Source organism: Xiphias gladius, chromosome 3, assembly GCF_016859285.1.
Source record: "Xiphias gladius isolate SHS-SW01 ecotype Sanya breed wild chromosome 3, ASM1685928v1, whole genome shotgun sequence".
In the NCBI taxonomy this organism is placed as follows: Eukaryota; Metazoa; Chordata; class Actinopteri; order Istiophoriformes; family Xiphiidae; genus Xiphias; species Xiphias gladius.
In genome coordinates this window covers 29,912-44,796 of record NC_053402.1, presented here as the reverse complement: position 1 = coordinate 44,796, position 14,885 = coordinate 29,912, and the positions used below count along the sequence as shown (strand labels likewise).

At 39.1% G+C, this 14,885-nt stretch overlaps 1 protein-coding gene and 1 long non-coding RNA gene across 2 annotated transcripts; one reads left to right on the top strand and one right to left on the bottom strand.

Annotated features, from left to right (window-relative positions):
* Positions 1-3,847: 3,847 nt before the first annotated feature.
* Positions 3,848-11,972, bottom strand: LOC120788056. The gene is made up of 3 exons (XR_005707184.1): positions 11,893-11,972; positions 6,766-6,939; positions 3,848-3,977 (listed from the first exon to the last, which is right to left on the bottom strand). It is a non-coding gene; the product is annotated as an uncharacterized LOC120788056 (long non-coding RNA).
* On the top strand, positions 11,937-14,761 carry gadd45gip1 (growth arrest and DNA-damage-inducible, gamma interacting protein 1). The gene is made up of 2 exons (XM_040123546.1): positions 11,937-12,412; positions 14,228-14,761. The coding sequence occupies exons 1-2, from the start codon at positions 12,021-12,023 to the stop codon at positions 14,517-14,519; spliced, it is 684 nt and encodes a 227-aa protein (XP_039979480.1). The 5' UTR covers positions 11,937-12,020; the 3' UTR covers positions 14,520-14,761.
* Positions 14,762-14,885: the final 124 nt, after the last annotated feature.

Sequence of the window (14,885 nt, the reverse complement as noted above, 5' to 3'; positions counted from 1 at the left end):
TTCAGATAGGCTGATCACTTTTCTGTGTAACTGGTTTCCAGCAAAATTGGTGGCATATCACATATGTGAGTTAATATTCATTAACTTATCATCCATTAACTGTCAACTAATCACATAAAGTTATAGTGATTTGATCATTTCCTAATGGTGAGGAATTAATGATACATCCTGCATTAAGTCTTGCATCAAAGTATCATCACATCATGCAATAATTATCCATCGGTTTTTGTACCTTTATTATCAGTTGTGATAGAAGAACTTACATGTAATTAAAAAAAAGCAATAATGCAGTGCAGAAATACTAATAGAAATAATAGAATTTTACTTAAACACCCTAAATGTACAGAAGTATAAGCAACAAAATATATTTATAGAACCAGAAGAAAGAGTACTCATTATGCAGAATGGCTTATTCTAGAATGACACAGTATTTATTATATTATTGAATCATAATTATTGACGCAATAATGTGTAAGTAGAGTAGCATAGAATGGAAATAGTAATAGTAAGTAACGTACAAGTAATTCAAAATTGTACTTAAGTATAAAGTAGGACTTGAGTAAATGTACTTAGTTACTTTCCACCCCTGTTGATTATAAAGTGTTACACAATTTGCTCATAAAATTACTCCCATTTCTTCTTGAGCACAGGCAGTGGTGAATTTTAGTTTGTAATGAGCCTATCTATGAAACAGAGTCATGCTGGAAAAACTTTGCTTGGCATCCCATTTGATTGGAAAACTAACCATATTTGAAAGTGACAACACTAAAATTATAATAAATCTAATAGTATTTCTTTTAACTAGAAAAACACACACCCCGTGTTGTTTTACCTTTTCTAGCCCATACACTAGGAGTCATGCACACTTCGTTTTTTTTCTATATGCCTGGCCAACACTGGTTTTCATTCCTTTCAGATGGTTTGAAAATCTTTAACTTGCAGAGAAAGATAGATAAGCAGGGAAAATTCACAGTGAAAATGCAGCAGCTGACTTTTCAAAACAGTCCCCATTTCAGCATCATGGAACTTTGGCAGAAACATAATTCACTCTGGTGGATTACCTGCGTCAAGCAAATCTGAAGTCTATGCCAGTTGATTTTCATACCTCGTGAAATGGATGGAAAATAATAGCTGCCTAGAAAGCTTAAAACATTCAAAACTCTTTTGGTACTTTGGCAAAGTACCTGTGATTAGCAATAAATGGCTCAAACATGTAAAAGTACCAGTATGGTTCTTTGAAGGGGAGCGACCTAAGAGGGTTCAAACTGATTGCAACTTATATATGCAGCCACCTGGAACAGACTTCCTTACTTGCCAAATAAATGCCATGTTTAGCCTGGGCAAGCCTGGCTGCTCTGAGTGTCTGCGTACGTGTGTGTGTGTGTGTGTGTGTGTGTGTGTGTGTGTGTGTGTGTGTGTGTGTGTGTGTGTGTTTGTGTGTGTGTTGACAGGTCTGAGATGCTTGTTTGGGTCTCTGCTGTTTTGCAGCATGTGCCCACAGATTAATGCTTTAAATGGGACTCTCTCCTGTTCTGAATGCCCCCTCTGTTTGCTTACAAGGCTGGGGTGAGACAGAGTGGAAGGATTTGAGAGGTTTTTGTATCTCCTCCTGTTCAGAGGGGGGCATCCTATTATGACTAAAAAGCTATAGGGAGGGCATGGTCACAAAGGGTTAAAACCGGAGAGTGTCTTTTTTTGTTGGCATAATATGCAGAATTGGCTTTTTTTTTTTTTTTTCAAGATGTGGAAAACAGCTCCAAACAGATTTTAGCTTAAGACAGGTGCCAGCTCTGCCATCTGTTTTCAGTTTTACCTCCCTTTCTGTCTGCTCTCAGATGATCCCCTCCTCTCTCTACAGTCCATCTCTCTCTCTCTCTCTCACTCTTTCTCTCTCTCTATCTCTCTCTCTCCCCCTCCCCTTTTCCACCAATCAGATCAATTTGACACCCTCCCTATAATGCGCTGGCACACCCTTTAGGAACCTGGAAGAAATTAAAAGTGTAGAGAAATCAAATCAAAGGGAAATGTATTAACTGCAGGTATGACATCTTTGGAAAATATTGGGTACTAAACGTGCAAGTAAACGCCAATCAGCCACAGCATTAAAATCAGTTATCAGTTTTAATTAGGGTATATTGTGTTGAGATATTGGAGGTAGGGTAATGTAGTTTTTTTTCAAAGTAAGATAGATTTAAAATTCAGGCAGCCCTCCCCAACCCAGTGTACCCTAACCACATGTTTTCGCTCTTGATAACTGAGTCCATAAATATTGAGTATATATATATATATATATATATATATATATATATATATATATATATATATATATGTATTATTTATTTATTTATTTTTCAAATAATGCACTTGCACAGTGCATACTTTGGCATGGTATGGTAAAATTAAAAAAAGCAAATTCAATTTTTAACAATAGAATAGCTCTGCTCTAAAATAAATCCTGCAACAAGTTTCAGGAATGATGGTCTATATATGGTCTATAATATTTTTATATAGTGCCCAATAGTAAAAGTGAAATTTTCAACCAACAGAGTTACAATTAACTTGCAAAATGTTCAACTTTAAACTGTGAATAAATGAAAAAAGCCTAAAGTTATTACTTGACTCTGATGGTCTGAAACTAAAGGAAGTAAAACCCATCCATCGGTATCACTGTTATGTGAGGGGTGCCTATTTGCTGAAGGGTCACTTGCTCATTTATTTTGGTTTTTCTCATATATTTTTGTCTTGTTTTGTTTTGTTTGTTTGTTTTATATGATTTTAATGTCATTTATTATATACATACATATATGTATATATATATATATATATGTATATACACACATATATATATATATCAACAAGAATTACTGTTTAATTACAATCTGTGGGGAAATCATTAGATTCTCCATGTTTTAACTACATTTTTAATCGGGATGCGTCTAATCATTCAAATGGCTCAGCTACACTCATTTAACTCTGAAGCATAGAAAAGAGACAACTCATCCCCTCCCTTTTTACTCCCTTTTAAAAATTTGATGATGCCATGGTAAACTTCTTGTTCTGGGCATTTTACATGTCATGTGCACAAGGGCTAAATGTCACATAGTTCCTCTGGTCAGATACACAAGCACCACCTATGCACTACAAAAATGTACTGATCCTCATCCCTTCACTATACTTTAAGTCTGACTTTCAGGAAAGTAAGACCAAGGAGAGACAGTTGCCAGATGTGGAAACCTCTGGGACTTTAAAATTACAGTATGTTCCATGGTAAAAACCTTCTCCTGCATGTTGGTTAAACTCTTCTGTGCAGGAGTCTAATGAGTATTCCCAAAAACTTAAAAAGTGGAAGAAAAAGGGGAAAGGGAATTTAATTTTAACACAAGCATGTTGCTTTTTTGGAAAAGATGCAGTTTCTTGTGCAAAATATCGACTTTAATGGCCAACTAGATGACTTATGAAAATACATAAAAGTGAAAACACATTGTTGGCTCCTCTCTCTGCAGCTTCCCCATGAGGAAAGGGGCCAAGCCTCATTTAACGTGCGGCGCCTGAGCCGTGTCGCTCAGTTCAGAAATGTGAGGCTTTAACCTGGTGGTTTCTTCCTGGAATGAGGCCGCTGCTAATGAGCCCGTCAGGACAAAGTTGAGTACTAAATGAGCAGAAAGAAAAGTAAACAAGCCAGGTGACAAATTGCAAATAAATAATAAATAACATCAAGTAGCATATATGGGGATTCTGTCCATGAAGACAAACTTGCTGACAAGAAAACCAGTGACCTCCAGTGTTGTAAAGAGCTCTTGAGGCTAGAGTTTCTGTGTTTGAGACACTTACAGCATGCAGGTGCTCTTTTCAAAGGCAGTCCACTCTGTCAGGCGCTCCTTGGCTGGTGTTGAATGTTCAGCTCCCAGGGTGTTTGTTTGGGTTCTGTTTTGTATGCGTAGTGTCCATGCCTGCTTGATACCTATTCCTTTCTTCTTCTGTTATTTAAATGCACATTTTTAGAGAATGCTTGTAAGGCTTTCCGAAACATATAGCTTGCTTACAAAGAGTGCAGGTCAGTTTTTCCATTCACAAAAAGAAGAAGAAAAGAAGCAAAGGGAGAAGTAAACACAAGTTCAAAAGCCTTCTATAGTCATGTACTGGTCCAGGAAAAAAAAAAACACTGTTCACAGTTCGTTATATATAAATCTATATGTTAGTGACATCATAGCTTAATTAATTTTTCTCTACAACCTTGTGAGTTAAGATTGTAATTAAAAATGGGTTTTCAGTTTCACACAACATTGAGATCATGTCTGTGATTTTGGCCTGCAATCTTTCATCGGTGTGTGTGAATTCATCAGTGTGTCAGATGGATCCCATTGTGCCAGGAAGCCGGGGAGCAGTGGTGCTACTCTGCTTGGTCAGGGCACAGTGTGTCCGCTCAGCTGCTGTTTCGAATTCACAACTAACTTGACAGCAGCGTCCTCGCTCAATCACTGCAGCAGATGGTAGCGAGATTGCTGTTTGCGTGTGTGTGTGTGTTTGCCCATTTCTTTTGGAGAGGCAGCTGTGGGAAGCAAAGCTTTGCCCAGTGCTGCATCCAGCTTCATGTGCAGGCAAAAAAGAGGATGACAATTGAAATAAAACTCTGGAGCATGAAAGACCAAAGAATTTCAAAAATAGGACGCTCCCTGCCAAGGGCTGCGTAAAAACTACCATCTCACTCTGTATCCTCCAGAGAGGCCGCAGCCAGTCTCATCGGAGGGTAATCCTTGAGATTATATCCCCTGCATGGTGGACAATGAGCATATTGTTGTGATCTTGTTGCTGTAATCCAGCTCAGCACCATATGCAATAGACAGCAACGCTCTCTAGAGAGCTGCAGCAGTGAATAACACACTGTCCACTCTTAGCATAGCAATCCATCTGTCACCGGCTCTCTGTGTCTGAAAATATCTCAACTAGAATCAAAACAGAGAGTGGCATTCATGGTGTTCTCTAGAATAAGAAGCAAAATCATTACTCAGTTTTTAGAGTATATTCTCAATCTGTTTTTGTTTATTTTTATTCATTTTGGATGATGCCAAAATGCAACTGCAAATTTTGCACCAAAAACGACCACAACATGGTACCACCATTCAAGCCTCCTGGGGTCTTATGCAATCTTGAGTGTACAGAGAGGAGATAGATTCAAAATGAGGATGAGGTGAAGCCATCTGTTTTGCAGTAGAATCAGAGAGACAGGAAGAAATCGGGAGGAGCCGAGGCTCATAAAGAAAAAGCAGACTCAGGCCAAATTGTCAGTCAGTTAGTAGATGAGATGTCATGCTAGCCAGACATGCTAGACAGGCGGGCGGCCCTGCCGGAGGAGGAAAACCCTACTATTTAATGTGCCTCTGCAATGCAGCTGATTCACCACTACACCATCCAGTCTAATAGGTTTTGTTCTGGTGAATCACTCCAGGTTTCCTTAATGGAAAAGCCAAACATACTGCTCTAACATTGGGTGACAAGGGCACCTTGGGTTTGCAGATGTTCACACAAATGACAGATGGCGTGGGCGCAGCTAAGGGAGCAACGGGAACGATGTCTGCGCCAGGCTGGTGCCATATGTACCACCCCTCCCTCTTAAATTCCCCCTCTGTACTGCAGAATCCCCCATCCCAAAAATCTCCAAAATGATGGGTGTAGCTGTGTCTAAGTGTCTGTGCCTCTGTATGAGTATTTATCTGAATGTGACTGTGTACAGACTGTGACTCAGCATCCTGGAGTTAGGGCTCAAGGGACTGTCCTGCTAGAAGACAATGTGCATCCCATGTGTCCAGGTGATCCAGGTTAAATCGGGCGGCAGCTTGTTCCTCGAATCATTCAGTAACTCCACTTTCTCATATAAAGATGAAGAGAATATTAACTTTATGATTTGGTTGAAAACGCTGTCTCCGGTTAATCTTTTAATATTTTTAGCTGAATGGGAACCCTGTACTTGATGGCTACAAACAAGATATCATTCTATAAGACTGAGGCTAAAGCTGCATGTCCCAGGCAAGAAGTCAGTATCCTCATTTGATGAGCCATGTAAAAGACATGGAAATAAAGAAACAGCATTCTTGTATTGCAGTGTACAGCTAGTTAGACCTACCATAGTACATAACCTATAGTAATCAATGCCTCTGGCAGGAGATTTTCATAGAAACCCAACACAATTATGCCAACTGGAAGAGCAGATAGTTATAGCTCTATTAACCAAGTTATAGCAGTAAGCACTAAGTGTCTTCATTCAGTACTAAGTGTCTGTCTGTATCAGTTGAGAAATCCTAGTAATGGACTGCACTTATATAGCAAACACACATTCATACAGCACACCTTTCTATACATACTGCTCTTTCTACACACAATTTGGGGTTCAGTATCTTGCCCAAGGACACTTCGACATGCGGACTAGAGGAGCTGTGGATCAAACCACCGACCTTCCGCTTAGTGGACGACCTACTCTACCTGCTGAGCCATAGCCGCCCCCTAGTGATTAGATCATTTGGTGCCAATGTGCGGAATGGGGCATTCAGTGTGGCACTAAGGCATCTTGCGTCAGATGAGAGCAAAAGTACTGCTGCACTAGTATAATGTGGAACAATCCCTCACTTCAGACTCAATTGAGATCTATCAGTAAAAAGAGGAATTTGATTTAAGCATCAGCTTTTCATGCACACAGATTAAGAGTCCTGGAACCCCAGGAAGCCAAAGAGAAGAGGAGGATGGCTGTGAACAGGTAGAGCTGATAATTACCTCCATTCATCTTCACTGGACCCCGGCACTATTTTATGAAGATGCATCTGAGTGCAGGCCCACATTTGATGAATCTCGGCTTAAATTAGCAGTCACTGGTGGATTGAATGCCTCCATCACTCCGTATGCTCCCATTCATCATCTCATTAGGACCCTGAGCTGGGCTGTACAGGCCTGAGGAGTCCCAAAGAGAGAGGAGAAACTCTGAGCTCCATCATAACTAAACATTTTGGGGATGTCATCCTGGTTGTTTACAAATCTGTCAAATTGGGCGCATACACAGATTTTATAAACCACAATCTGTTCAATTCCCAAGGCTGTTTGATCATTTGTAGGAAAAAATCTTAATGTATCAGGGGCAGAGAGTGGCACAGTTGTTTACTACTGTGGGAATCCATTGCCATTAGAGCCAAGGAACAAATGCCAAATCCTTATGTAAACCCAGCGTGTGTATATGTTCACAGGAATGTGTTTCTCTTCAGGTGTTTACATGACCGTGAGATATAAAGATTTGTGATGCAATATAATTTAGTTAAAATGTTACAGCCATTATGTAGCAGGAAATGAAGTGGGAGTCTGGGGAGTCCCAGCTTGTCATTATTACTGCACTTTTCACTGTAAAATGAGCAGAAATAAAAGCTCTCTGGTGGCTAAAGTGCTCCACTCCCCTCGTCTCGCCATCACTCCTCTGTCCAGGTAGATGAATCCCCCAGAAAGCCACAGCCACCCCTGCATCTTTTCACAGACTCAGTGGAGAATGCAGCAAGGCACTGAGACATCCCCCACCCTCCTCAATCGCACCCCACCCCACCCTGCCGCACTCCAAACACATCACTAACTGGATCTCCATGTGGTGCATCTATTACTGTAAAATACTCTGCTGCTCGTCACGGAAAGCTCACTGTCCTCTTCTGCCCTTCGCTTTCCCTCGCACACACACCAGCCCCCACACCCACAACACCACCACCAAAACTCCACCGCCCGAGCCCCCTTCATAGGACTGCTTACGCTGGCAGTTCTGAATTGGGTTAAGTCCAAATTTAACGTTAGTGGGGGGGTGGATGGGGTGTTTAAAAAGTAGCCTGCAGAGAGCTGCAAGAGTGATCACAGCCATTACTTAAGCTCCAGTAGAAAAAAAAAAAAATCTGCACACTCCTATTTTTTTGTTGTGAGCATGATGGCCTTTTTTTAAACCACAAACTGAGAAATCACTAGTACCATACAGATGTGCAGATTTTACATTTTTGAGGAGGAAGCTTAAGTTGTCTATGAGCAATTTACATCGATGTTGCCAAGGGCAACATTAGTTACTTTAGGATTATTAATTTCTGCATGATGTCCCTGCAGAAAGCAATAATTTATCACCAGCACTGCGGGGACTTGTCTTACCAATGAGCCTTTTTTTTTTGTCTTTTTTTCTCTTAGTTTGGGCAGTATAGCCACAGTGTGCTGTCATTACCAGGAAATGGAGATATTTTGGGGCTCAGCTCTCTTTTATTTGGATTTTGTCCTCATCCCCTGTTCTGGGGAAATGCTGACAAATCTCATTCTTGGTGCCAGATTTTGAGTAAAACCCTGTCATTGTTTAAGGCCAACAAAAGTGTGGTTCATTTAGACTCAATTTATTATGATTTCTTCTTTGTGTCAACAAATAGTAACACTGGCTTGGCAAATTGCTTCACAGTAAATACAAAACCAAACCTTGGCTCTCTTGTGTGTGTGTGTGAGAGAGAGAGAGAGAGACACAGAAAAAGAGATAGATAGATAGATAGATAGATAGATGGATAGATAGATAGATAGATAGATAGATAGATAGATAGATAGATAGATAGATAGATAGATAGATAGATAGATAGATAGATAGATAGATAGATAGATAGATAGATAGATAGATAGATAGATAGATAGATAGATAGATAGATAGATAGATAGATAGATAGATTGATAGATAGATGGATAGATAGATGGATAGATAAAATATTCTATTATTACAAAGGAAATCCCTTGAAACTATTCTATCCCTTGATATACTGTATGTTAACATGACAACTAAGTAATATGCCCATGACTTTTTCATGCAGTTCATTAAGTTCAGAAAAGGTTAAAATAGATTCCCACATGGCATCCTACTGAAGTAGCTAAACCACAGCTGCATGGGGGCACCACTTGTAAAATCATGCACTGTGATAACAGGATTAAAAGGGTGCAGAGTGTTAAAATTTTCTTAAACAGCCCATATGGACGGCCACTGGTGCTGCTTTTATTTAAGGTGTCTTTTGTTTAGTCTATGAGAAGGAATTAATTAAAGCACGCACAACTACAAAATTGAATACCCTGAAAATAGTGGAAAAAAAAGCCTATCGCAACTACCCAGAGCTGTAGGTCATTTCAAATGTCTTGTTTTGTTCGACTAACAGTGTAAAGTTGAACCAGCAAACTTTTTGGCGTTTTGGCTTGGAAAATAATTTACATGATTACTTGCTTATTGAAATTGTTGGAGATTAATTTTCTGTAAAACACCTAATTGATTAATTGTCTTATCATGATAGCTCTAGTTGACACACTAAAATCCTATTTCCATTGATACAAAAAAAGCAAGGATGCACTAATGGGCAGCATCATACTACTACCACCAACCTATCAAAATAAATACTCATATCAAAAACATCACTCCAAGTCAAACATCTAAAAATTTCTGTCTAAAAAAATACATACAAGTTATAAGGATAAGAAGCTTAAAGATTCCTTTCAGATGTTTTAATACATATAAAACTACTCCTTAAATAATCATTTGTGATTAATATGCTTTTTCCAAAAAAAAAGTTAAATTGAGGAATTAAAAAAATAGTAAAAGCACATGTAGTCACTGAAAAATCCAGAATTTATAAATATTATTGTATTGTTTATATGTATTATTATTTGTATTATTATTGTATTGTTTCAAAAGTTTAACTGCTGGACACTAGATGCCTTCTACTTCACTGAAAAGTCTGTTCTTCGTGTATGTGCATTGGAGGTTTCAAGTTTTCACATTACACTTCTTTAGGCTGAACATTAGACAATGATTGGCTTCCAAAGTAGCTGTGATGTCACAAAGTTTTGCTGTTACACACACATCTTAAACCGAGATTTAAGGTGAGCCCAGAGAAACTTTCCTCCTTCAGCGGATGAATTTGAAAACAGCTTTTCAGTGTCAAACTCTGCACGTACACAGTCTGCAAAGTGAAGCACAAAAATCCAAGTGAACAAACAATAAGCAGAACACATTTTGGACTGAAGGGGGACATAAAAATTGTATTGGTTTCCTATTATTTTTTCCAGTTCCTGGCACCAAAGAACCTAAAGGAACAAGTACCAATGTTGGTATTAAATTTCAGCAAGCCCGAGTTATCAACACTAGCTGTGGTATGTATGAGTTCCCCCATACCTATGAAGGTGGTCCTTGAGATAGTCAGGGGCTCTGTGGACCGCACGTGGTCTACTCACAAGGCTCTATTCTTCAAGGGTAATCACCTGAACTGCTAGAATTACCAAGATGTGCCCTTGGGTTCAAATTCAACAGAACCCTGATTACTTCTTGTGAGAGATCTGTAATTCATCTATAAATGTTTTGCCAAGAACATATGTGATCTTGCAAATCTGACCAACACAGGGGACCAAAGTGTTGTGCTGGGCTGACCCTTTACTGTTCATCTTCATGAATTTATGTAAATCTCTCAGTAGATACTCTGGACAACTGTAACTACTCCTTAAATTCAAAACAAATGTACTGTTCTATATTAATTAAATGCATCTGTTAACAGAGATGCCATTACAAGGGGTAACAGAGTCGTAATTCAGGTGAGCATGTTCTATATAACTTCCCTAAAAATGTATTAACATACCACCCATTCCTCCCACTCACATTCTCACTCAGAAATAGATCTGTCATCTTGCCACCATCCCCTTATCGTCTAACTGCTAACAAGCCTATTTGCCTGTGACTGACGTTGATGTGATCCCTAAAGCCCCGGGCTTGGCACCAGATCGCTCCTAAGCCAAATTAAGCCTCTGTCATGCCCACCCCCACCTCCAGCCTAGTGCCACCCCTGCCATGGGAACCCTAAATCTTTAATGACGATGGAGAGCTCTGTGCGCTCAAACGACACAAAAGCGATGACATCTGTCTCCGTAAGCGCTGCACTCCAGAGCAACCCCATTTGTTCTATCTGGGCGTCTTGAAAATAAATTAAATATAAAAGTTTAGGGATGTAGGAGGCTGTTAAAACAGGAAGGAGGAGGTGAGGCTCAGGAGGTTAAAACAAAGATCCTTTCTTTTAAAAGGTTTATTCCCCTGCCCAATGGTCCCCAAATGTTCAAAAAAGGTGTTATGAGAGTCTCAGCTTCTCTTCTTGCTCTAGTGCTCTGGCTACAGCCCACCTGCTCACAGCTACTTCCAAGTCAAGGGGATGTTGAGTGAAAAACTCCTGGAGGTCAAAGTTACTGAGAGCACTTCTGAAACTGATTAATTTACCAGGCTAAAAGCCTTTTAAATTTTGACCACTACGATAACCCAGTATAACAAACCTAAGAAAAATAATGTCTTATGAAATAAGATTTTTCAAATAACATTTTCAAATTTTCAAATGTTTGAAACTGATACAATATAGCAAACCACAAGGAGAAAGGGCATTTCTTTAGTTATACTAAAAAAAAAGTTTTTTTTTTCACTGAAATGTCATTAAATAGTGACAGTTACATAACAATTTCCCACACACCAATGTGACGTCTTCAAATCTTCAAATCACTTCATCATACATTAAATTTTCAATGATATAAAACAGAGAAACGTAGCAAATCCTCACATACCAGAAGCTGGAAACAGAGAATGTTTGGTCTAAAAAATGTCAAACAATATATCAGTTATTAACATTTTTGTGTCATCATTTTCTGTCCATCAAATAATCGCTTGATATTTTCAGGGTATGAGCACAACCTTTATCCTTTTGAATAATTTTCAATTTCATTCTTTTTTGTCTAATGTAATGTTTTCTATGCCCAATTTAAGGCACTTTGCCTTTTTGTAATGACATGTGTTATATAAATAAAGTGCTTCGCGTTTTCTAATGAGTAATACAGTGATATTACCTGGTCAAATGTTCAAATTACAGAATAAAACATTAGCAGCGCATACGAAAGCTCATCTGCCGTGGTGAACAGGCACTGCGATAGTCACCTATGACTTCACTCTGGGTCCTTCTTGTAGATGAAGAAAGATGGCGGCGTCCGTGCTGTGCAGGAGGGTAGCAGTGTTATGTAGAACTTTAAGTGGAATTTCATCTTCAAAAACTGCGAATTCTCCGTATGGGCCTCTGCTGCAGATAGCGTACTACAACCCCAGACCTCTCAAGCTAAACCTCTGTGATCCATATATTCCAGACAAAGACAGTCGGAAGACGCCGGAGTGGCAGAAGACGGCCCGGTACGACGGGAAGCTGTACGGTCGCTACGGCTCGGCGTCGGGCATCGACCCCACGTCCCTTTGGCCCAGCCACGAGCAGCTCGACGGGATCATCGCAGAGGAGAACGAGTGGCACCCTCCGCTAGAGGTGATGCTAAGGAACATAGCGGTCAAGGAGAGGGAGGAAACCGAAAAATGGCAGGCAAAGTAAGTAATGCTAAACGTGGCTAACGCCAGTACGTCAATTGTCGGCTAGCTAGGCCAAACTGTGCAATCTGCACCCTTTAGTGTCTGGTCTCAGTTCAGTTTGGTCTTTGTATTTCTCCCAAAGACTCTTTAATTACAGTACTACAAAACATGTGATGCTCCGTGACATAAATCAGTACCTAGCCCCAGTTTGTGCCTCTCATGTTGACATGACATTTAAGTAACAAAGCTAAGCGTAGGTTTTTCAGAAAAACAAATACCACAAGTTCGTTTAACAACACTTTTATTTCCAAAATCATCAAATACCTTCTAACCATCTGAATGAAAAAAATAACTCTCTTGATTGAGAGATTATTCACTGCAAAAGTTAAAAAATGTGGTCTCTGGATTAAGGCTCTTCATTTTACTCAGGCCAATACAAAATGGAAAAAGAGTTCATATCTCACAAATAGTGTTACCACCACAACAGCACGACCTATTAACGAGGTTATATTCTATTGAAGATAAAATCAATACATTTTGTCTAATCTGACTGAGTTGTGGCTGTCATGGCTCCCATCTGGAAAAAACTAGCATAGAAATCCACAAATCGATTTTATATTTACAATTTGTAATGCAAGAATTCAATTTCTGCCTGTTTTTCAACATGCTGAAAATATTGTAGATGCTGGCAGAGCGTTATCTCCACCGGTTTTTAAGAAGTGTATTTTAAAACACTTCAAAAATGCAGAGCTCCCTACTTTACAGATGCTGAAAGATGTGATGAAATATTATTATTAAGTAACTACCAGTAGTAAGTATCAATGAAGATTGTCAGCAGTTAAATGCTGATGTCCCAATTTATGAGCCAGTTATTTGAACTTCCTCTCTATGTCAATGTACATGTGACAATTAAAATGTATTACCCTTGAGTCCTTAATAAACATTTATGACCCTAAATTCATACTATCCCTTTGAAACAATCTGTAGTTTAGGAAAGGCTGAAACTGGTGATTTGCATCATTTCCCCAGGTTTTGTCACCATCTATTTTATTAATATCTAGCAAACCATAGATGAATCAACAATGACATGATTTCCCATGGCCAAACAGTATGAATCTATGATGGCCAAGAGTCTGTGACCACACTAGCAGATCTGGGAGGCTGTGATGCTCATTTAAAGAAAACGAAAACTGTAAAATTAATAAAGGGATGAAGTCAAAAACCTTTTAATTTTTATCAGTAGGGCTGGGTATCTTTTTAAAAATTCCAGTTTTTATTGGCGATAGATGCCTTACTATTGGTACCGATAACAAAATGATAACTTTTTTTTGTATGTATTTGAGAAATGTGGACAACAAAACCTTTTTAATTTAAAAGGAGACCAATTTCTCAGGATAAATGTTGTCTAAACACAAGTAGCTGTACAAGAACTTTGCCTGAATAAAATACAAAAGGTGTAGTTTGCATGTAAATTATTTGAAAATTGGTAGAATGCTAACATTTGCTGACATGCAAATGAGAACTGAACACAAAGTACAGCTGAGGCAGATTGGATTGTCATTAGTTTTGCAGGTAGTTGGTCATAAACAATAGTATTGGACATGTTATTATCTTGACCTGATGATGGCGCTATATGGCAGATTAAATGAGCACCAGTTATGACAATTAATCCAGAGGGGAACATAAATGTTTGAACCAAATTTCATGGCAATCCATCCAATAGTTGTTGAAACATTTCACTCAAAACCAGAGTGGTGGACTGCCCATCATTCAACTATGCATCAAGCACCGCATTAACATCTGTTATACTAATCTTTTCTATTTCCATTGCAGAGAGAGACTCATTGCAGCAAACATGGCCAAAATGCCCAAGATGATAGCCGACTGGCGCAGAGAAAAGCGTGAAACCAAACAGAAGCTAAAGGAGGACAAGGCTCGCCGTGCAAAGTTGCTGGCTCAGGCCAGAGAGCGTTTTGGCTATGCAGTGGACCCCCGCAGCCCCAAGTTCTTGGAAATGGTTGCTGAGATAGAAAAAGAGGAGAAGAAGAAGAAGAAACTAATGAAACGCAGACTGAAAGAAGAGCAGGCGGCAGCTCCTGTCACACCGCCTGCTGCCTCTTCATAGTCTTGGACTGAGTCATTTTAGACATAAATAACTGTTGGGCCTCGGTCTAACTGTGTTTAATGAGATGGAAAGTGTACTGTATAACACTTCATTGCGACATTTGTTGAAGAGTATCTGAAGAACAGTTTGGTCCTTGTTTTGTGTGACTACAAATGGCATCGGATGTCTCTACTGACCTTTATCAAAGAGAACCCCTTCCTTTTTTTTTTTCTGTTTAAAAAAAAAAAAAAAAAAAGTTTATCCTATTTGTTATGCATATTTGGAAATTTTTCATATCCTATGTATTTAGCTGTCGCTGAAATAAATTAATCTCTAATCCCTGTGCAGACTGCATTTTGTCTTAAATTTTTATTGGAAGAAGACAAA

Excerpts from the sequence above, each read along its gene's own strand:
- gadd45gip1 (XM_040123546.1), top strand. The coding sequence starts at position 12,021 with ATGGCGGCGTCCGTGCTGTGCAGGAGGGTAGCAGTGTTATGTAGAACT. Across the intron at positions 12,413-14,227 it reads ACCGAAAAATGGCAGGCAAA|AGAGAGACTCATTGCAGCAA; the intron begins GTAAGTAATGCT and ends TTTCCATTGCAG.